Here is a 24626-nt window from a genome sequence, read left to right as displayed (position 1 = left end):
TTGTTTTTGTTCTTTTACAACATTTCCTGATGAATTGCACATACAAAAAGTGTTGCAGGTTATTTTAATTTTCTTTTCTTACTTTGATAATAAATGTCTCCACTGTTTACCTTTTCAGTTAAGGTACCTTATTATTACTAATCAGCTTTAATTATTTATAACAAAATGACTGTGAAAGATTTTTCTTTGATGTAGAAAAAGTCAGGGACCTGATCCTGATCCTATTAAAATTAATGGCAGGGTTCCAAATGACAGTAAAGGCAACAAGCCTGAATGCCCTTATTGCTTACGTGAAGCAATAATTCAGCCCATGATTCAGTATTTTGGATTTCCTTAACTTTGGGACTGTCTGGATTTCAAGCATTTGGTTTCAAGATTTGACTGCTGAGAAGCAAGAGTGCGTATGACTGTTAAAGCCCTGATCTTCATTTTGCACATCAGATATGAAGTAAATGAAAAAATATATATGTATACAGGATAGTTGTAGACTGTCTTATCTCTAAACAAAAATAAAGGCTAAAACAGGGGGAGTACGAAGAATGTTCAGAGATTTACTACTTTTATTTGTATTTCTTTCCAGTCAACAAAATAGCAAACCAACCTAATCTAAAACAATATTACCGTGTAGATGTAGCATTGAGCAACATGGTTTGGTGGGCATGGTGGGCTTGGGTTGATGGTTGGACTTGGTGATCGTAGAGGTCTTTTCCATACTTAATGTTTCTATGATTATATGATTTTAAATTATACTGAATATGAAGTGAGTTGTATCAGATGCCTGTATACGAGCTAATGATAAATTGTTTTATATAAGTGAACTCGTTCTGGGTTTTGTTTCTAAATATTTAAAGCTTAAGATTTGTATCTACACACACATTCTCTGGGGGGAAAAAAAAAAAACAAAAGACAAACAAACAAAAAAAAACAGATTGAACACTTCTGTCAGAGTCTAGAACATGTTTTAGTTATTCATGAGTACCCCTGTTTGGGTGTTTCATCATATCAGAAGTTTAGGTCACTGCATCAGTAATCATGTGACTATAACATTTCAAGTGCAGCACTGATGACACAAAAGGATATAGCAAAATAGATTTATTTTTACTATTTGTGACAATCACACAATCTTATGATGCAATTTATGCCCCATAGCTTGATCTGTTTATGAAGGGCAGTGGAATTTTAGGTTTTCTTTTGCACCTCTATACTTATTTGATCTTGTTAGAAGCCATTTCATACCAGAGAAGCTAAAAAATTAATTATCATATCCACATGTATAATAATAACACTCTATACTCTCATGCGGAGAATATATTTTCAGAGAAACCTGAAACAGGCAGAATGATAGGCCTGATTCATACATGAAGTCAGGTTCAGAAAATGAACCCAGATCATTCAAGGTTCAGAGAGCTACTTCAGTGACCGTGCTGTTCTTTATTTCATGCTTCCTTTGAGTCAGGTAGGTAATTCACTGAAAAAAGTCATAAATTTGGTACATATCAGAGTTCACTCACAGCATTTTCATGTTTTGTATACAAATTCACAATAAATACCTACCTGTCGGTCTTCATGAATTTCAGCTAAAAGTATTTTTGGTAACTGTCGTATGGAAAATATTTTCAAAGAAGCAGATCAGTGTCACCTTTTCAGTATTATAAGTAGTCAAACAATGTTAACATTTTTTAAACACGTTAAACTATTCTCTAAACTTTGATAAACCATAGCAAAGTATAGATGTATACATATGACTGTTACTATTAAAACATGTTTTTGCCACACATTTAAGGAATGCTGCTCTAACATGGTGAAACAGTTATCAAAGTTGATTTGGTTTTATATCATAATTTTCTCTCTTGACACTGCTAGCTTCTGCCTTAAAAAGATTCAAAATACTAGAATTTCCTAAGAGAATTTCCAAAGTAAGCACTGCGTACTGTTCTTACTGTTCCATTATGCCATTAGGTACTGTGGGCATTGATATACTGTGTTGGCTTGACATACTGCTCAGTGTCATTTGTGAATCAGTTAACATGGTGTTTCCCTTGCAACTCCTCTTGAGGTAAATGGAACACCTATTTTTTTGATATTGATTGGAACTTAGGTGGGAAGGTTGAAAATCAAAATTAACTTCTGTAAAATATAATGACCACTTAAAATAAATAAATAAATAAGTAACTTCCTCTAATGCTCTCATTTTCTTCTTTTAAATATCTTAAGTCTGTGCAAACAGCTGGTAGTTAAATGTTTCTGCTTGAATGCTGGAGTGATAAGCAATAATATATAAACTGCAATAGGAAGTCTGCACTCAAATTTTTGAGCAGATCCCAGTCTCTTCAGTGCAAATGGGTCCACAAAACCAAAATGCTATCAGTACCCTGTGTGATAAATTTATCTACTAAAATTTTGATATTCCGTTACAAGTTATTATTCTTGATCTTCCTAGAAGTTAAAAGACACAGACTTCGTGCAGATAAAGCTTTTTTGGCAGTGATAACTCTTTTCTTCTGAGAAACTGGATTTATAATGGAATCAATGATTTAACCTTAGGAAATATTAACTGTATGGTGTTTCAGTGCTAAGTGCAATTGAAGGAATAGAGTTCTCGTGTAATACACTTGACGCTAAGGTTTTGATGATGTGAAAACATCTGAGTTTCATTATGATGAATGCATACTTTCTGTGTGAAAGCCATAGCATTTGAGGACACCGTCATTGCTTTTGTTTACTTTTCATTTGAAATATTTAAAGGGTGGAGCAATGGAACATAAATCTGTCCATTAGTGGACATTTCTACTTTGCACTCAAATGAATTTTCATCAAATTTGATTTGATGACTGGTGGCCAGAGCAAATGCTATCTTAATGGAAGAGAGAAGCAAATTGAGAAACAGGACCACCTCCAAACTTCTGTGATCCAGTATTTACTCACTCTTTTTGAAGTGCAAAAGAAAATACTGCTTTGCAAATGTATACAGTACTCCATTCTGAATTACCACAGCAAGACGTCCACAAAACTATCACAGAATGACAGAATCATGGAGGGTGGAAGGGACCTTGAGAGATCAAATCTAGCTGTCCTGCTTAAGCAGGTTCCCTGCAGTAGTTCACACAGGTAGGCATCCAGACGGGTCTTGAATATCTCCATAGAAGGACGCTCCACAACTTCTCTGAGCAACCCAAATCAGCTACAGTAAGAGATTTCATTGCTGGGAAATTTTGTAGCACTAATTGTTGGCATTCTAAAAATAATGCTTGTGCAGATTAGTTTGGTTATTTTATTTCTTTGAATAGAAAAAAAGGGATGTAAATCAGATATTGTACTGTAGAAGATTCCAGTTCTGTTTTGGGATTCTTGTGACTAACCAGTCAGAACTTTTATTTTAAGTATTCTGGAATTAAAATTGATGGTTTTCAGCATGATTAATATATTTTATAAATTTGGATTTAAGATGAAGACATGACAGTTTCAGCTCTGGCATTTGCATGAACTAAAGTTAGACTCTTGTAACTGCTTCATCAAGAGAATGTTTCTTTAAAGAGGTTGCTTTGTAGTGTAATTCTATCAGAAGTAAGTTTCCAATTTGGAAAAATACTGTACAGAGCCTGTATTAAGAGCTCCATGACTCTCTCTCATTTACTTACTTTCTGCAGGAAGAAAAATGGCGCTTCTGCAATAAAATTTCTTCAGGGGAAAAAAGTCTGCAGTAGATTTTTCATTTCTGAATTAATTCCTTTCTGATAATACAAGTCCTTTAGACACAACAAATTTTGGAAGATAGTTGCAAGTTTTCTTCTATTTCAAAGACACTTGCTCATAACTGTCAGTTTTTTTGGCTTTTGTTTGTTTGTTTTTGTTTTTTTGTAAATAAATACATAAATATGAATTTAAGTTGGATATTCTTCTAACTGTGACAAACTGCTTACTATAAGATACAGAAAATTCTGAGGATGCTGAGTTGTCAACTGTTAATACATATACAAAAGTAGCTCTAAGAGTAATGCCTCTTATTTATTTCTGTGGAAACTGCAACATATTCAAAGAGAACAGTAGAATTGTTTGATTGACCAAATTCTCTGCTACAAATCAATGTTCTCACATCCACTGTTTGGTCATACATAAACATCCAGCAAGTGCTGGTGAATATCAGTGGGTACCATTTTTTCCACACGAAGGAATCTAGTTCCACACCTTTCTTCATGTGCACTTCCATGTCAGACACCATTCTGTCTGGCTGCCCCTCAGCTGCCATCTGTCACATGTCAACAACATGCAACAAAATATTAGTGGGAAGGTTCAACTTCTGCTGCTGTACCGCCATCATCCACCTCTGTCACCATGGGCCAATGTAATAAAATAGGAGGCATTACTTTTAGAGCAGCGCTCTTATATAAGAAAGTGACCGTAAATATTTTAAACAGTACTGAATCTTAAGATAGAAAATGCTGACATCTGAAAATAACGTAATTACGTGTACAGTGGTGGTTTATTGTAGCATAAGGGGCCTCTCACACTGTGGATCCTACAGCGGCACATATAGTGTCAAATTTCCTGAAATGCTGATGTTTTTCAACTTGGGAGTTTACAGTAATGAGAACAGCATTTACATTCTTACTTTATTTATTTTATTCTGCCATGCCACAATCTCCCTTGGAAATTGTCACGGGTTAACACAAAACCATGACAGAAATAGGCATGATTACTAAGAAATATTATTAATCCCACTTGTAAAGTGTAATTGAAACTTGAAAGGTTAGTTGAGACACTGGAGGTCTGCCGTGAATCATTGCAAGAACGGAATTGTATCAATGCCATATTCAGATACCTGCCAGAGCCCCTACTGGCTTACCATCTTATTCATTCTTGGTGACTCAGCCCAAACTACCAGAAGAAACTTGGTCCACCTTGTAAATTCTTCCTCTTTTTAAGTCTTTGACCTTGAAGTTTATAAATTGGCACCATTTTGCACCAAAAGTGATGAATCTGTTTTGCGACATGTTAACTTGTTTTAGTGGTTCTCACTTACCAGTTGCTATTAAGCCCAAATCTTGCTACTGTTTTAATGAAGTTAATGAAAAGCAAAATTTGAGAGTGTCAGATTGGGTGATTTTTTTCCTCTTTCAGACCATACATAAGTGCTCCAAAAGCCTGTCTTGTGGCTGGTTCAAACAAAATGGAAACACGTATAAACATATAAAAGATCCCATTCTGAAAGATACAGACTAATTTCAGGCAAAATTCTTTTCATTTGATGTTTACAAATAGCACTTTTTAAACTTTGCCTAGAGGTAGGGAGGGAGGAGTGTTTCAAAAATGAGATGTTTAAGTAAAATGACTACAAAAGGCTGTAATCTTCCATTTTAGTATATTTCTTCTTCTGAATAAGTTATGCTCTAATAAAAATTAAAGAGCAAGTTACATTTCGAAGATCAGGTCATCGTAATTCATTGACATTAGGCCACATAACTGAATAATGTCTTACTTCAGTGAAATACATCAAATGAGATCAACAATTATGACTCATAAACATGCCTCGCAGGCATAAAGCAGCAGGGAATTAGCATGTGAGGCTGATAAATATGCATGTAAATAAGCTCCCAAAGGAATAACATGGGTTTGATTGATAGGTTTAGAATTGGAACATATGTAAACCCCTTTATTCCTCATTCTGGTGTAGCTAAGTAAAGATGCGTTTTACTTGTTAAAAGTTTCAATAACTTTGTAAATCTTAATGCCACATCTGCTTTTGTGTGTGCAGGCACGTGTGGGTGTCACTTGAGAGATTGATTGAATTGTCTACAGGGTAGATGCCCTCACTTGAATTGTAGTGTTTGTGTATATATACTGTAGTGCTTGTGTATGCGCATGCACATATATGAGTATTTGAATACTACATACTAGATGGAGTGGAGCAAAACATTATTTGAGGATTGTGATCTGAACATACAACTTCTGAAGCTTGTTTTGTAAATTTAAGAAAAAAAAAAAAAAAAAAAAAAAGAGCTGAGAGTTTTGGTATATTCACCAGCATATTTATTTTTGCAACTCCTTTCTGCATTGAAGGTAATTACTGTTTGTATCACAGAAAGTTCCTCTAGTGCTGCCATGTTTAAGAGTCTGGCAGAGATTCTTTATAAACTTCCATTTTTGTTGGCGTCTTGCAGCTTGAACTCTTATCTACAACTTCAAAGTACCTATCACAGCAGTATCTTTATGTTTGATCTGCTCAAGTGTTTATGCTGTGCAGAGATTTACATCTGTATTGTTAGAAGAGTATGTAACATACTTTCTGTTTATAAAACATTAATACTTTGGTTTGCCAAATATAGACCAATTGGTTGCCATGTCATGTGATCTGGTGTACATCTGCTTTATTACCATTCCCTGCTATTAGGCAGTAGAAACTTTTCCAACTGATGCACTCTCACTGATGTTACATCATAATATAATTATGCTAAAGTGATCTTAGACCAGTGGCACGCAATATGCAAATACATTTTCAATATTATGAGGTATGTACAGACTGTAGATTTTAGTTGCTTGTGTTTTATAGCTAAAATAGTCATTCTGAGACATTTAAGATGGGGGTGCTACCAGAGTTTATCATTGTTCACATGTGAAAAACTCTGTTCTCTAATACCTGTCTTTTGCTTACATATATCTTTCTCTGGAAACAAGGGTTGAGCAAAAAGACTTTCAGCTGTTCACATTTATGGAGTAGTAGGGAATATATTCTCCAGTTCCAATCAGTAAATTTGAGAGCTACTGCTTAGATCCGAAAACTGGCTCTTTTTGCTGCTTAAAAATAAAGAAGAAAAAAAATAAAAAAAAAAAAAAAATAATAAAAAAAAAAAAAATAAAAAAGTAGCACTTAGAGACATCAGAATTGATTCCGGTGTGGGTTCTCATGAAGCAATTTATAGCTACCCTGTGCAGTTTGTATAGAAACACTCCAACAGCATAAACTGCTTAACCCAGAACGTTAACAGGCTGTGACATCAAGAAAAAATGAGTCCTGCATACAGCCATGGGGAGGGGGGTAGCAGGGAGGGATTTTGTGCAACAGAGATGAATAAGCAGATTGCTGTCTGGAACTCTGATGGACCATGTTTCTAGCTGTGTAGCACTGTCCTTTTTCACAGGGGATGCCTAGATATCTCTTGAGCCAACAGAAATAAAAAATATAACACTTTTTTTTTAGCTTTTTTTTTCTTCCCCTAACAATGTGCCCTTTTTACACTTAGGACCTTGACAGACTGTCATTCAGTTTCCACTCCCCATGAGGAATGTCCTTGAATGGCTCAAGAGAAGCCAGAAAATTGTTACTACGTATTTTTCATTCACCTCTAGAATTTTCCACGTTTTACTCAACATGTGTGAAGCCACTGGGAAATATGGTTAAATGAGTTAAGCAGACATCACCCATCTGTGCATCTGAGGGAAAATAAAAACAGTGCTGTCCCTTGGAAATCTTTCTTGGTACATAACCAAAATCCGACGAACAGCCACCAGTTTGAAACTAAACCTAGGCAAGGCTATTGTAGGAAGGAAGAGAGAAGCACTTTGAAAAAAGCCTGCTTCTTCTACCTCACCCCCAGTCTTCCTAATGTGTTGCCTTTCATAATACAAGGTGGTCCTGGCAACTGGGCTCCTTTGGAGCTCCTTTCTGAAGGCTATTGGGCACACAAGAAAACATGCCTAAAGATCCTACCTCCTTCAGAAAGCGTTAAAAACCCTGCATTTGGCCTCAGCTCAGAATTTTATTTAACACACAATCAAAACAACGTTGTTGTAGGCTTTGCCCTGTTTGTGCAATCGTTATATAGTTCTAAATAGAAGGCATCTTAAAAACTGTACATTTCCAAAAGTCTTGAGCCACCCTTTTTACACTGTTCATTCCTATCCTTTCTACTACTAAAGTGATTGGTAATTTGTATCTCTCAAACAGTTCCCACTTGATTTCTCATGTACTGAGAAGTCAGATGCCTGACATTACTGTGTAAAGTTAAGTGCTTGGGGTTAATGAATGGCATTAAATTTTATGAGGTCATGTCCAGTAGATGTTAAAAGAAGCTTAAGGGAACTTTATCACTGATAGAAATTAACGGTTGGCATGAAAGAATGCCTGAGGGAGTTCAGTTCTAAGCAAAAATAAAATTGGTGGTATAAAAACTAAAATATAGAGTCACTGTGATTAATGTAAACATTTTTCTTAGGTAATTGGTTACATGTTGCAGTAAAAGAAAGGAGACCTCACAGTTTGAAGGGAAAGAATATTATTGTATTTAGAAAGCAATTAATGTTTTAGTCAAATAAGAAAAATCTACATCACCTACAATATTTATATTCTTTCAGTAAACATATAACCTTTGGGGCTGTATTTATCAAATAGTCAAGTCCCCACTTATTTACATTAGGTTTTTCTTTGGGCGAAATGTGTTTTCCCTAGTGGAGTATGTTATTTTGTTTCATTAAACCTTTATTTCTACTCACATGCGTTGCTTATATTACAGACCAAATGAGTACATTCTGTGTGCTGAAGTCATCTAAGGTTTGTGTTTTGGAGTGACTGACGGATGGCATGAAAATTCTGTTTAAAAAAGAAAATGGCTACATTAACTTATGGATAGATCTGTTTTGCATAATTATGTGGGGAACTATTCAGTAATTACACTAGTATTCACATGCTGTAATTTTCGTCTTCTTTATTCGCTGTCATTCCAATGAGGAAATGGAAAACTTACTCAGACATACATCCTTTCTTACTCTGTCTTACAACCTGCAGTCATGGTGTGTAGTACTTTCAGACAACGTCTGTACAGCTCAGGTAAGACAACAATTGTCTTGAATTTGATGCTCACTGTGTAAATTCTGCACTCTATCTTCTGAGTCTAAAGACCCTGTGGATATACCTGAGTGACTTGTTGCTTTCACATCAGTTGAGGTCTCTGCTTTCTGGACATTTGGAAGTAACAATGTCAACTATGATGAGAACATGAGGCTTTATGATTAAGAGTCAGTTTTTGGATGAGAGCTTCTTGTCTCTGTGGTTGGACAGAAAGGTACCTGCTCTGTTATCCAGGATAGCACGTAACCACCGAATCCCTCATTTGGAAAGGGAAAGCTGAAGAAAAAGTGAAACTAATTTAGAATGTGTTGTCCCTCAGGACTGCACTGTTGCTCTCTTCTGTTGCTTTTGTGATGTAGTATGAACTACATACCTGAATCACACCTTTTCTCATTTTCCTTAGGTGGTGCTTGGTCAAAAAATCCAGTGTCAAAGAGTTAGTGTGACCTTTCTGCTTGGTGATGTGTTCATTTTGCAGCCAGACTGTTATTGTTTTGGCTAATTAGATGTGGTGTGTTTTCTGTCTTAGTGAGCTCATGTGACTATCTAGGAAAACTGAGTGCTCCTAAACATTTATCCTATCTTCGTGTAAAATAATCGTTAGCTTTTTAGAAAACTTGAGTACAATTGCAGTCAGCAAGAAAAATCTACTCCTACTGATCTAATTTTGAAGTCTTGCAGTGCTTGTAGCTCCAAATACCTTGCATTTGCATCCTTAGTTCCATTTTGAAGCCCCCCCGGGCCTTTACCTAGCCATTGGCCTCACAGGAGGGTAAGAAAGAAGAACAGAAATCTGTCCCATGATGTATTTTATACTTCTGCCTTGAAAAGTTTTATGTGGAATTTTTCTCAATACCTGTAGCAGTGGGACCATTGTTCTGCAGCCTACCCTGCATTATAGTGAATAGAAACATTTTGTCATTCTGGTTGTCACTTCGATGTATTTTTATATTCTGACGTTGCTGTGGACTTTCATCTGTTAGACATCTAGAGCTTGCTGCTAATGCATATATATCTTTGCTTTTCAAGTTTTTCCAGATCTGTCATTTACAAAATGCATCTGCTTTTGCACCAGCAAAGTACACAGTTGGTGCTCTCCAATTAACTAAGGCATGATTTAAAAGAATTTTGATTAACATCTAGTGTTTTCATTATGTTTTGGCATATTTTGATTTGACAGTTTAAAAGCTCTAACTCAGTACTTCCTTTATGCAGTTCGGTGTCATTTTTCTCCACCAGCAAAATTTATAAAAAATGTAGAGTCCTGCTCCATTTCAGGGTCCTCTGAGGTATGGGTCTACTGGATACATAATGTATTCAGAGAATTCGCAACCTTAATTAGACAGCCTCATATTAGGAACCAAGAGCTTCCTGACATCATCTTATACAGCCACATTATACAAAGCTAGTTGGTTTTAGGCTCAGGTGCAGGTTCCTCCTACGTTGACTTGTTCGGGCTAAGGGCTGTTCCAGTCACAGCAGGAATGTCCCCTTCAGGGTTATATATTTAAGACTATGAGGCAGCATTGTTTGTCTGCAGGTTGTTGGCTTGCTTCAGACCATTTTTCTCAAGCGTGCCACATACTGATGCTATGATAGGGTGAAGGTATCATAGCAATTTAATTTTTTATTTATTTTTATTTTTTTCCTGCAGACTACAAATGCCTTATATCTACTGTTTGTTATTGATGGAATATCTCCTTTAAGTTTTACCCACATAACTTTAAACTTTGACTAAAGATTAAAGAGTCACTTCTTCAAAATCATTTGCATGATAGGTTTCCAAAAAATGTGCTTTCTATTCTGTTATAAATGATAGGTAGAGGAAGCAAAAATCAAACGAATTTCCAAGTTGAATAAACCATTGGTAATATCTTTACTGTTGTTTGTGTGTGTGTAAGAAACCCATGTTCACCTGCTGGGCCTACTGAAGTGACTGAAGCAATTGCGTGAGAGCTTTGAGAAGGAAGCAACAGCTGGTATCAATGTCCTAAAGCCCTCCTGCCACTTCCAGTAGTGCAAAATGGAGCTGTGTTAGGAAGAAAGCAGCAGAGCAGTGCCTCCGTGTGGCTCTGGAAGTCTCAGGAGCTGTATCTTTCCACCATGGGCCTTTCCCCATCTCCTATGGAGTACTTGTAAGATCACAGTGTTTGAGAAATCTTAACGCATTGCCTGCGTCTCTGTGACAACTTCCTAATGTCAAGTTTCAGATCTGTTTTCTCTTCCTCAGAGCTGAAACCAAAAGCTGAGATGCTGACTCCTGGGGATATAGCCAGCCTGTCCATGGATGTTAGGCAGCTAACCTGGTTGTTGTTCCTTATATACCTGAATTTTCCAAGCTGCTTTAATATAGCTTCCTTTAATAGGAAGCTGAAGAGAAGGCAGGAAGAATTATTCCCGTTCTTTTTTTAACCTCCAGTCCTGTTCATCACATAAGCCCCTGGCCAAGTGCAGGAGGTGAGGCTTCATGTCACTGCCATGTGGCTTCCTAGCCAGGCTGGCTTTCCTCCTGATAAACGTATTCTTTTCAGATGAAAAGCTGGCTTCTGGTTGAAAGGGCAATTCTGTTTCAATAAAAGAGCACTTAATCCCTTCTCGTTTGTCTTACACTATCATTTAATCTTGGCAAAACAGCAGTGTTTGGAAACTTCTACTCCATCTTTTTCAGCTGTTTTTTTCCTTGACTCAATGGATTATGCATTATTACTTTTGAATATGAAAATCAAACTATGCTTGCATATAACTTATTAACCTAAACAGAAGGATTACATCTATCTATAAGATACAAATGTGGTTAAAAATAGGATGTAATTGAAGTAAATTAAGGACAGTAGTAACCTTCAAACATATAAAGAGGTGGTATGTTTTTCTTATTGTCAGTATAAATGGTCTCTGGAGACCACCTTTTTACACTGATTGTGCATGTCTAAGATTAAGCAAAGCTGTATGACCAGTGCTATCTCAGGAGGATGCTGAGTCATTAACTCATGTTTATTGCCTCTTGCCATCTTTAGATTATTGCAATTTATAGCTCAAAGGCCTTTTAGGCTGTTTATAAGTTAAAATTAGCTAAATTCTTCTGGATGCAAGTGATAAGTCACTCGGCATTTATATATCATGGAATATAAGTTCCTAGCGATGATTCCAGACTGCTTCTAATGTTTTTCTTTCTGTGCAAACTCTAATTGTGGTGTTTGTCCCTACTTGTATATATTGCTCTATCGTCTGTTTTGCTAGATCTGCTGTTTGCTATTTTGTTATCAGTATATGCTCATAAAGAATTTATTGAAGTTAGACATTTATATTATTTATTAAGGCATCCACTTCAACCACACTGCGTTATAATGTTTGTCACATTTGATGATGACCTAGGAGCTTGTTTGAGTTATAGATTGTAAATGATCAGCAACATTAAGTAGCGGATACGGACTGCTGTACAGAGCCTGTGAACAGAATTGGGCATAATATGCACTTAGACCAAGGACAGGTGCACTGTGAAAAACAAAAGACTGAAAAAAAAAGCAGAATCATGCTTTACTTTATCCTGTGCTTTTTTCTTTTTTTCTTTTACCAGTCTAATTGCTGCTGGTAACAAATTCAGTCCAGGCATTACTGGGCTAAATGCTTATTGACTGCCGTGGAAGTTGCATTTGCTTATATAAGCTAGTATTGTGTATTTCCTATTGAATGGGAAGTAAGCTCTTTTTCCCAGCTACATGCGTTTCCTGAAGAGTTTGTATCACACTTAAATTTGCCCTTCACATTATGCTTAAAGAGATTATGTTAAAGAACCTCTGGGTGTAAATTATTTAAGGTATTAGTACTTAACAATCACCTGACAACTCTTATCAGGCATTCCTACGAATTACTTCAGTGGCATTAGAGTAAAATTCCTTATTCTATGTATTTTACTGTTCTAGTTTAGAATGCAGTGGATAGTTCAGCCTATTTTAGTAATCACAAAAGCTTAAAAGCTTAGTCAGGAAACCAAATGTAATAAATAAGTGCTTCGAATGTGTTTATTGTTATTTTAAATTGAGCTGCAAAGGACTACATTCCTTAAACACCGATGCTACATTCCAGTTTTGAAATCAGTCCACTGGGGTTTTACATATGCTTTCCCATCCACTCTTTTTCACACACACACACTTTGCATTTGAAAAAGTGGTATATAAACGTGGAGGCTAACCTAACGACTGGGCTGTTGTCAGAATCAGTTTCATTTAAAATGGTTACCCTCTTATTTTTGTATGTCTTCATTTGAACTGAAGTGCATCGATAAAATTATTTCAGACGGAGCTTTTGCCTGGAGACTACACAAAGTTCACTTGTGTAAGCGTATACACATACACAATTGTGATTTGATATGCAAAGATCATAGTAGATGCCACTTGATTGTCATAAATCGTAAATCAGCAATCCCAGGGACACCAGAACTGACTGGGCTAGAGCAACGTGCAATACAAGATACTCTTATCTCTGTAAGTTTTTGTTCGTAACGGCAAACCAGTGTGTCTGACTATCATATTGTTCAACAGCTCCGCTGTAGGGCTAAAACAGGCTTTGATTTTGCACCTTTGTGTCAGCCTTGCGTGCTTACTTTCAAATGTCACCAGCTTTCACTACTGCAAAATTAGCATATGCACGGGTACTCCATTGTGTTTTATGTTTGTGTTCCTTTTCTAACTTGCATAAGATTGGAGAGGAAAAAAACACCGTTAATGCTTAGTGTATTTTTTTCCTACTTATATGGGTAATCAAATGAAATATTTCACCCCGTGTAAGACGTCTGTATTTCTAATCTTAAGGTCCTGCAGCTGATTATCAGCAAGATCTGCTAACTAGCACAGCGTGTCATTTCTTTATTCAAATCCTAGCAAATATTTTAGGGCACAGTAATTAGAATGAAATGCTACCAAAAAAATTATCTGTAGCAGGCACTGTGCGTATTTAGAAGTCCGTACGTACTGCTAAATGAACTTGAAACAAGGGGCAGAGAGTCAAGTTTGCACCTGAAAGGCTGCTCTCGAAATTGCATTATATTTGTTTTGGAAAACTTCAGGAACTTTCTCAGTCTGAAACGTTCTTCAACTTTCCAACCTAATAATTATTTTATAAATATCAGAAGTGCAGTGCACTTTATTCTTTAGCTGAAGGCGTTATTTTCAGTTTGTGTACACCGCTTCAAGCTTGCTCCATTTAATCATTTTAAAAGCTTATTTGGTGCAAATTGAATTTAACACTGTAGTTGCAGGGGTGTTATGTAAAAAGTCCGAGAGATCGCTGCTGTGCAGGGTTTGTTGTACAACCGATTGAGCTCCAGAGTTCAGCAGAGACGGAATCATCCTAAACTCTGCAGCACCCTCTGTTGACGCCATGCAGCAGCGCCGTGTGCGTCTCTCCTCTATTGCCAGGAAAGCTATCAAAAGACGGAACAGAGAAATCAATAGCTCTGCTACATTTCACTTTTTAAAGATCTAGTTTATGTAGCTAAATCTTAATTTACCTTATGTTTGGGGATTAGTTCCCTTTTTCTTTATTTCTTCTACTGCCGTTCTGGTCTATCCAGTAAACACGGATCAGAAAGCTTCAGTCATCTTACTCTTATTGTATTTTTATTTTTATTTTTTTAATTTAATTTAATTTATTTATTTATTTATTTTGCTGCAGAGATCCTGAAGACTTTCCAAACTGCAGATTTGGTGCAGTCGAAATACAAATTATCTGTTCTTTTGAAAACCCTTCAATTGTCACACTGCTCTCTTTCAAAATAATAGAGGAGCCTGGAATCGCCCGTGCTAAAATTAAGAATTTATAACTGTATGGAACAGATGTTTTCATAAACATTTGCTATAATTAATTTCAACTAGGGGATTGAAGGAACAAAGCAGTTTTTCCCTCTTCAAAACTTTATTGCCTTTTCCCCATGCAGCAAACTCAGAAATCTTTGCTTTAATATTGTTAATGAAACAAATTTACTCTTCTGTTTGGTTTTCGTTCTGAAAAAGGAAGGCTTAAATAGAAGAAGATAGCGACCTTTGGAACAATGGGCAGTTATGCTGAATTTCAGACACTGCGCATAAAGAATTAAAATACAGACCGTATGTCTTTAGGTCCTCGTTTCGGAGACTAAAACTCCATGTTGTCAATAGTCAGAGCTTCCTACATACTAGAATAAATTTTATGCAGATCACTTTGATGAATATGTATCTGTGGAGTAAATAGTACGGAGGAATTTTATGTTTGAAGAGTTGTGAACCTTGGTGTTACAAAAAGGAAAAGGAGTCTCGTGGCATTATATATAGTTTTAATGCATAGTAAAATGCTTATTGTATGTTGATTACCCCTTTATACTCACAATAAAGGTCTGCAATCTGTTAAGTAATTTTTTTTTTCTGTTTGCATTATGTGAGAAACACATTTTGACTAAAATTATTCTTCCATATTTGTATTGTCACTAGTTTTTCAGGGATGTTACTTGAAATGTGTATAGATTAGGATTCGAGTTTTGGTGCTATTGTGAAGAAGTAAAAAATACCCATACATTATTCTTCTGTTGTTACTAGTTTCTATATATCATATAAACATCATCTAGGGAGAAAAAAAAATAAATAAAATAAAATGTTGAAAGTTTTAAAATAAGCCCAGCTTAATTGTTTTGCACCTGAAAAAGAAGCAGTGCAGCTGCAAGGATTTTTTGAGCAAAGTAGAATTCCTGACTGATCTGTCATCTATAAAGTGTGCAAAGAAAAATAGGTAGCTGTCATTAAAATTACATTTCAGCTTTCAATAACCATTTAATGAGTAGCGTAATTATATAAGTATGGTACCTCAAGTACTTCACTCAATAATTAAAAATAATCTCATCTTTAAAGTGAAAGTGCTATAATTATTATTTGACTTAACCAGGACCACTGTTATGATCTCCAGTGGCACCTCAGATTGTTCAAAGTGGTTTTGAAAGTATAAATTAAAATTGGATAAATCATTAAATTATTAAGCTTTAAATATCTGAAAATGAATATAGCACGGAATTTGGAAGTCGTGTTGTAAGAACTGACAACCTTAGACTGCAAGCATTTATTTGTGTTAAAATTTTCCCTGTCTTTAATCATAAAACACCACATTAATGATTGGGTGTTTTATATCAACTCAAACTTGAATTTTCACAATTGTTAAATACCATTTTTAAAGAAGACCTTAGATTAGAATACAAAGGAAATATTAAGCATAGCACAAAAATGTCTGCAAAGAGATCTATATCCATTTTGATGCTTGTGAGCAGGGGAACGCATAGTTTGATTTCCTAAGTGGGATCACTTTTATCACCAATTCCTAAGCTGACAGCCATAAAGCCCTTTCATAGTTGACATAAGATTAGTAAATAGTTTATTGCTATATAAATAGAAACATTCTGTGTACCCACAAGTAGTCAAGTATGTGTGTACACATATATGCATGTAGAGAGAAGACATTTTTTTCATATCAAAATGTTCTTTGAAAACACAAGATTTTGGATTCCAATTCTATTTTAAATGTTAAAAGTATTTCAGTTGAGTAAATTTCAGTTAAGCTTCTTGTCTTAGACCTCTGACTGGTTGTTATCTGTCTCCCTGGTCTTCAGGACCTGGAGAAGTCCTATACTGGATTTTTGCATCTCATGTAAGACTGCTGTTCTCAGAGCTGCTTCCTTATTGAAGGAGATGATCGAACAACCTGTGATCCCCACTTGGTTCTTCACATGCTTTTCCTGAGCACTAGTATAAGCATAAGGTGCTCACTGTTCCTGCTGTGTACCCAGCGCCTCTTCCTGCTCTCAAAATGAGGGGCTCTGCAATGCTTCTTATTGCCAGAAGTGCAAGATACGCACAGCACCTTAACAAAGCTTTTCTTTCATTTGTTGGGGTTTGTTGTTCTTGTTTGTTTGTTTGTTTGCTTGCTTTCTCCAACTATTGCATTTGAAGTTCAGAATCCTTCTTGGGATGTTCGAGAAGGGGTTGGTAGAGCATCTTTGTTTTTCTTCAGTGGAGCCTTTCCCATTTTTGAGGCTCGGGATCTAAAGATTAGTATGGTCCAGAATCAATTAACATTTCTAAAGGAGACCACAGATTCAGTCATGAGTATCATGAATCTTATATTCATAACTCTTAAGTATATACTCTAATTTTACTAGAAAGTTGTATCAGTATCACTGTAGATGCAAGTAACCTCTGTATTCCACTGGGAGTCCACCATGCCTTTCAAACATGAGGCTAACTGGAACTTTCCTGAGGAGAAGTGATCTAGGGCATGGACTCCCACAGTTTATTGTCATTAGTTAGTGAAATATGTGCCCAATTGTTCTCATTAGATTTTGACTGTGAAAGTTTACCAGGATTTGCTGGAAAGCCTTTTAGATAACAGTAGGTGAAGTTTAAGAAATCTTTTTAAGTTAATGAGTGCTTTCCACTTCTCATTATCATTTTTAGCAGTTTTAACAAAAGGCATTGAATGTCTTTCAAGATATTATTAACATAAATATTTGTATTAAAGGGGATGGAATAAGGGGGAAAAAAAAAAGAGGCCAATTTACTAATTTGTGTTTCTGAGAGCTCTGGGATTACATAGTCTGGGACATTTTTGATAGATGCTGCTAATGATAGAATGGAGCAGTAAATGTGGTTCTCAGAAAACAAACAAACAAACAAAAAAAAACCTAACTTGCATGAATGATATTTATTAACAGCAAGTGTACAAGTAAGAATGCTGAAGTATTGCAGTGGTTTTTTACAGAAGGGAAATTATTGGTTGGGGTTTTTTGTTTGTTTGTTTTTGTTTTTGTTTTTTTCTGAAAGAATGTTTCAGAATAAAGAAGGATACATGTAGAGTTGTTTGTGAAGGACAGCTGACTACAGGCATGTCCTCTAAGTTTTAGTGGATGTATCAGACCCCAGATCCTACCAAATTTTCCTTGTTGTGTCCTGATGAAAGAAAATATTTTTACTGAAAGTCCACTTTTCTTCATGGAGTCCAGTTGATCCTTTGGGCAGGACAAATGCTATAGCAGAAAGATGATTCTTTTTAGATAGTACTCCACATAGGAAGAAGACCTTCTTGCCATTCCTATAGCAATTACAAAAGACCTTTTTCAGTGTATAAACATAGCATCGTGAATGAGTTTCCTTTTCAGTCTGATTTTTCCCGTTTTAATTTTGAACCTCCCAGATCTACAATCTGGATACTGGAGCACGAGAATGTAGCCAAACTCCCAGAAGTAAACATGTGTGTTCTTACCAGTTCCATAGGTGAATTTCCCAGTCTCTTCTCTGTTTCTCTTCTGGACCTCATGTCATGAAATATTTCCTTCTTTTCTCAACGTAGCAGTATGTTTTGTAGCAGTAGTGAAGAAGGTGGTTTTTTTTTCCAACCACTTGCTCATTCAAAATGAGTGAAGAGTGAAGGGAGGAATTGGCATTTCATACTTTTTAAAATGCTAGGTGTTAAGTTTCTGAATGGTCACTCTTGAATTACTAATTATAAATCTGGATCCGAGTAATCATTTTCTATTTCACACTTAAACAAACAAACACTTTCACACAACCCTGCCACTAAAATACAGAAATATCTGAGATTTCACTGGGGACGCGTTCTTTTGGAGGGACATATTTTCATGGCATGAGGGTTTTTACTTAGATTTTCAAAGTCACTCATCCAAAAAAAAAAAAAAAAAAAAAAAAGTGAGTAATTTTGATTTTCACAACTTACTGTTTTTATGGGAAATTTGCCACAATAAGTGCCATCTCTGCACACTGCATTCTTTGCCAAGGCCATAAGCATAAAGAGAAGTGTGACAGTCATTTTCATAGGCTGAGAAGGTCAAACTATCAACCTGACCTAACAAGTCTCATCACTGAAAATTAGTTGCACATCCACGTATCTCTCAAGTGCCTCCAGGGATGGGGATTCACTGGCCAGCATCTTCCAACCCCCTCTCTGAAGAAATTCTTCCTAAGATCCAGTGTAAATCTCCCGTGGTGCAACCTGAGACCATTTTATTGTGTTTCATCACTTGTCACCTGAGAAAAGGGACCGGATGCTTTTCTTTCCATCTTTTCTTATGAATCTAATTTGACTTTATCCACTAAGTTCTGTCACTCTCCAAAGATTTAGGAGAGGTGAAACAAGAGTCATTTCCAGTTCTTGTGATGGTTCTTAATGGCTTTTATTAATATCGCCACTCAAGTATCTGCCTCATCTGCAAACAGAAGCATGACACTGAATGCAGTTCTCTTCCTGGACTTGCAGCTGATTGTTTTGCAGTTTGATCTGATAGAAATGCAATGTCTTACTGTATCCGGGCATTTTGCTTTGAAGAAAAAGACTGAAAGAACTTGGTATCGATAAGCAGAACAGAGTCTGTAAAGGTGCCTGATGCTATCTATAAATGCATTAAGGAAATATACAAGGACACAGAAGAATTATTAAGCTGCATGACAAGTTATGCAATAGTAAATAGTATAAAACAGGGCATGAATAAATTTTATTTGAAAAATGGAAGATTTCTTCTGACTTTTAATAATCCTTCAGTAGAAGCACTTATCACAGGGAGAAAGGATTCCTAGTGCTTGCTATCTCTCAGCTTCACTTTTCTATGTATGCTTTTATATCTCAAGACATAAAACCAGATGTTTTACAGACATATTACTTAGGTAATTTCAGAGAAACTTTGAACATCTGCTATGAAAAAAAAAAAAGTACTGCTGTTACACAGTCAGCTCAACATTTTTCACAATATAGATGAACTTTTACATTCTTTGTAAAATCATAGTCATCTATTTATATGGTATAGCTCTTTGGCTTTATTCTAGTAAAATTGTGTTTAGTAACTTGAGAAGGGCCTCGAGTGAAACTTGCAGTAATATTAAGTCTTAGATTGCCAGAACAGTCAGGCTCCAAATTGAACATACTGGCTAGTTATTTCTGTTGCCAGCTGTAAGAATTTGAAGGTGCAAAACTGCGCCTTGACTAAGTAAGTTTTGTCATAAACTAAAATTAACATGTGCAGTAAAATCAATTGTAACACTTATTGTATTATTTATTATCATGGTCTGTGTTATAACAAAGGCTTCTCACTTCTATTTTGTATTAGGAGGATCAAATGAGAATGGAAGCACACAGCACACCTCAGATTCTGCTGGAACATTTGTTTCTTACAGGTTTGTAAATTTTGATATTAATTTTCTAGTTTTAATAAGTTTGAATATAATAAGCAACACAACCTTTTTAAAGCAAAAGAACAGGTCTGTATTTTTCAAGACTATTGTACAACCTATACTGCAGCACTTAGTAGACTGAAGATTAAGGATTTAATTAAGAATGATCTGAAAAACTTGTTTTCTAGATTATTTTCTTTTAAGACAAGTTTTCAAAACATTCAACTGAGGAAAGTTTTGAACATCTGAAAGCCTAAATAATTTTTTTTCCCTAAGGTATGCAGTAAAGTGGAAATTCTCACCTAAGTTAATAGAAGCTAAATGTCGAAATTTTTAACTGATCAGGGTCACCTTTCTGATTGTCTCAAAAATAACTGCATTTGTGGGCAACAAGGAACTCTATTTCTTAGTTACTGCAATTAAAATATAAAACAAAACCACGGGATTTCTTAAATTCTGAGACTAATATTTCAATTCTGTTTGTAGTAAATGCCAGCTAAAGAGGCATAGTACTGAGCAGCTTTGCACAGCACTGTCAGTAAGCTTGAGTCTTGCTTGGGTAAATACCAGAGGATGTCTTGTAGCTGAAAGCAAAACAAGGTAATTGGCAGATCTGTTGTTTCGTCTTTCAGCCAGCAAAATACTGCCTCTGCTACAAATGCTAAATCTTTGTCCTTGTGACTGATAATTAATAGTAAGATTTGTGCTAACTAGAATTACTGCATCTGATTTCAATGCTTAAGTATGGGAAAATAAAACAAGTCTACCATCAGATTATTTTGTATTCAGTGAAGTAATCTGTGATGAATGGCATCTATTTCTTTCCCTGTTTGTAGTCTGCTGTAGCCTGTACTTCAAAGGGATGGGGCAGGCAGGAGGAACCTGCCTGTTTGCCTTGTTCTAGCTATGTCTAGGTAGGAGTATAGCATGCTTCTTGGCTAGCAAGCTGTGCTCAATATGAGCAGCCCTCAGATTGGGCTGACCAGTGGGGACACAAGTGGAGAACTTGTTGCAGACTGGTGACAGATTGCTGACAAAAGCAGGGAGAAAGCAGCCTTTCCCTGAGGATGCTAAAAAGAAAGACTTCTCGTGATGACCTAGATGGTACAGCGAAGAGCTTGCTGCAGTTCAGACACCCTGAGAAATCTTCTGAGCTGAGAGCAAGGTTAGAAAATAGGATGTGCCTGCAGGGATGCGTTTGGCCAGTGGAACCAAGTCCTTATAATTTTCTGCATGTTAGTAAGTCCATGATTCTGTTTTATGTTCTGATGAAACCTACTTTGTATGATAAAATACCCTTTGAGTACAGTTAGGACATTCATTTTAAGAATACTGTGTTAGCAGATCCATTTCAGGATTGTGCCTTAATCAGTTTTGTGTTGCATTTGTGTTCACTAACTTATGTAACATACAGTTTAATTTAAAAGGTGAGTTCAAAAATACCACTTACAATAATTTCCATGCTCTTCAGATCAAAAGCCTATGCAGATACAGCTACCGTGTGCTGGTTTTGACTAAGAGAGAGTTAAATTTTTTTATGGCTCGAACACTGCTATGTTCTGGATTTGTGATGAAAACAGTGTTGATTACACTGGGATGTTTTAGTTGTTGTTGAGCAGTGCTTACACAGAGCCAAGGACTTTTCTGTTTCTCATGCTGCCCTGCCAGCAAGGATCTACACGTGCGTGAGGATCTGGGAGTGTGCAAGGCCAGGACAGCTGACCCAAGCTGACCAAAGGGATATTTCACACCATATGGCATCATACTGAACGATAAAACTGGGAGAAAAGAGGAAAAGGCGAGGACATTCGCAGTTACAGTGTTTATCTTCCCAAGTAACCATTAGATGAGATGAAACCCTGCTTTCCTGGAAATGGCTGAACATCTGCCTGCCGATGGGAAGAAGTGAATGAATTCCATATTTTCTTTCCTTGCAGGCACAGCTTTTGCTTTACTTATTAAGCTGTCTTTATTTCAACCCAAGTGTTTTCTCTGTTTATCTTTCCAGTTCCTTCCCCCATCTCTGTGGGGTGGAATGAGCGAGTGACTGTGTGCCTGATGATGTTAAACGTCAACAGGCCATGAAGCAGCCTCTCAAAAGAAGGCAAAACAGAATTTAGCCAGATCAACAAATGGAAAAGGTTGAGAGCTCTTCTCTTCCATTAATTCCAGGACACACATATCTGAAAGCTGTTAACTCCAGAGGGCAGCTTTTGTGCCTGCCAAAGTTAAGTTTGGGGAAGAAGCCAGATGCAGATAGGCTTTGGTTCCATGAACTGTGGGTCTGGAACCCAAACCCTCCCATCCTACCCCTAGTGTTCACCTGTAATTGAGATGGTCCATGGGACTGAATGAGCCCATCTGCGGTGAGTTTTGTGGTGATTTAGTTCATGGCGTTATCCTGAGGAAAGTCTGAGCTGGTACCAGTACCAGCCACTAAAACATACAGCTTGCAGTAAGTGGTTGGATGGAGATTGGCATTATCACAGAATGAATCACAGAATGACCTGGGTTGGAAGGGACCTCAAGGATCATGAAGTTCCAACCACTGACATTATTTCCTTTGGTCAGCCTGAACCATAGCAAATCCTCCAGTTGGGTCAGTCTGTGATTTACTGTTGGAGGCTGTGCAACCCAAGACACTATCAGTGCAGAATCCCGTGGATTGATCAGACATAAGACACTCAGACTGTACACTATGCAGCATCTCCAGTCAGATAGCTATTGGGCAATTATTCCAGTGCTGGAGAATTTGATGTTTAACACTTACCTGTCAGTCTCAGGACTTACACATCTATGCTTATGGATCTTATGCATGTATCTTTTCAATACTTTTTGGATTTTATGCCTTGTTATTAAAGACATGATTAATACAGTTCTTACAGTGCTCTAAACTTATTCAAGTGTTCTAAACCATCTTTAATGCTCCACAAATAAGTGGAGGATAAAACTGGCTGTTGTATCTCCATATTCCTTAGTCCAAAGTGAATATAATAAATAAACAAAACGTTGATGATGAATTCCACTGGAAAATAATCATATTCTGTCAGAGAACATTACAACACAACTTACAAAGCTGAAGTCAATTAACATTTTAAAAGCAGCCCCATATATCACTGCCAGAGTATTATTGTTGCAATTAGAGGCAAGATGATAGAGCAAGATAGTACAGTATGTATATGTGTACGCACACACACACATATATATATATATATAAAAGAAACATCTAGCTTTTAAAAGTTACCAGGCTAGCACCATTTTTAAGTAATTTTACAGTGTTTAAGTTCTGAAATGAATGTTTCCTGATCAGTGGCAAGTAACTGCCATCATACTATGAGACCGGCTGTAAATTTGCTGGTTGAGTTAAATATTGTATTGATAGTTACAATTCTGAGCTGCATGTTACGTAAAAATGAGCAGCTAATACTTTATGAAAGATTAAAAGTGAATCTTAAACTACCTTGAAAGTTAACGATTGTAAATGTATGTTATTTCTTTAAGGACTCATTAGAGATTTTGATTTAACTGTCAACGAATATTGTTTCAGTAAATTACTCAGTTGATAAAACTGATGATAGTCTTGTTTATCCAATGAGTTTCAGTCTACTCTACTTAAAAGAAATTGGCTAGCGGATTTTGCTGTAAAAGAGACAAAGCCTTCTGTGGATCTTGATAGATGTCACGATTGCAAAAGGCCAGCAGATGCAAATTCTATGAGATATTTTCACTGCTAAAGCTTTTTTAAGTTTTTTCAGTTTGTTTAGGGAAGAGAGACTTTTTAATATGGTGTTGTCATCTTAGATGGTGTGGATCTTGCTTGTGTTGGTCACGGCACCAGATTTAATGCTGCTTATGTTCAGATAGTAAGCATTTCCCTCCAGGTCATAAAGTTTCTAAGTAATGTAAGTGAAAAGTGTGTGTGAGTGACACATATTTCTAAATATTCTGCAAGTTTGAATGCATCCTGACAGCTCACAGAAAATTTTCTAATTGGTCTTCAGGTTTTGATGGAAAAGTTTGTACTCTTGAGAAGATGTCTTACTAATAAGATGCTATGGAAACTCTTTCCTAGAACTAGGTTATCAAAATTTGAATTTCAGTATTAGAAAAAGGAAGGAAAGGAAAGGAAAGAAAAAGGAAAGGAAAGGAAAAAGGAAAGGAAAGGAAAGGAAAGGAAAGGAAAGGAAAGGAAAGGAAAAGGAAAGGAAAGGAAAAGGAAAGGAAAGGAAAGGAAAGGAAAGGAAAGGAAAGGAAAGGAAAGGAAAGGAAAGGAAAGGAAAGGAAAGGAAAGGAAAGGAAAGGAAAGGAAAGGAAAGGAAAGGAAAAAGGAAAGGAAAGGAAAGGAAAGGAAAGGAAAGGAAAGGAAAGGAAAGGAAAGGAAAGGAAAGGAAAGAGAAAGGAAAGGAAAGGAAAGGAAAGGAAAGGAAAAGGAAAGGAAGAAAGGAAGAAATGGAAAGGAAAGGAAAGGAAAGGAAAGGAAAGGAAAGGAAAGGAAAGGAAAGGAAAGGAAAGGAAAGAGGAAAGGAAAGGAAAGGAAAGAAAGGAAAGAAAGGAAAGGAAAGGAAAGGAAAGGAAAGGAAAGGAAAAGGAAA

At 36.3% G+C, this 24626-nt stretch overlaps 1 protein-coding gene across 4 annotated transcripts in view; it reads left to right on the top strand.

The window, feature by feature from the left end:
• Positions 1–24626, top strand: part of TBC1D5 (TBC1 domain family member 5) — a 293172-nt gene that overhangs the window by 123853 nt on the left and 144693 nt on the right. For all 4 annotated transcript variants that reach the window (XM_072328750.1, XM_072328747.1, XM_072328749.1 and 1 more), the window contains exon 5: positions 19971–20037. In XM_072328750.1, the coding sequence (XP_072184851.1) occupies positions 19971–20037 (67 nt within the window). The remainder of the gene's footprint in view (positions 1–19970; positions 20038–24626) is intronic.

The sequence above is a fragment of the Excalfactoria chinensis genome, chromosome 2 (assembly GCF_039878825.1).
Source record: "Excalfactoria chinensis isolate bCotChi1 chromosome 2, bCotChi1.hap2, whole genome shotgun sequence".
NCBI lineage: Eukaryota > Metazoa > Chordata > Aves > Galliformes > Phasianidae > Excalfactoria > Excalfactoria chinensis.
Note: the sequence above shows the minus strand (reverse complement) of the source record. Positions and strands in the feature narration are given on the sequence as shown.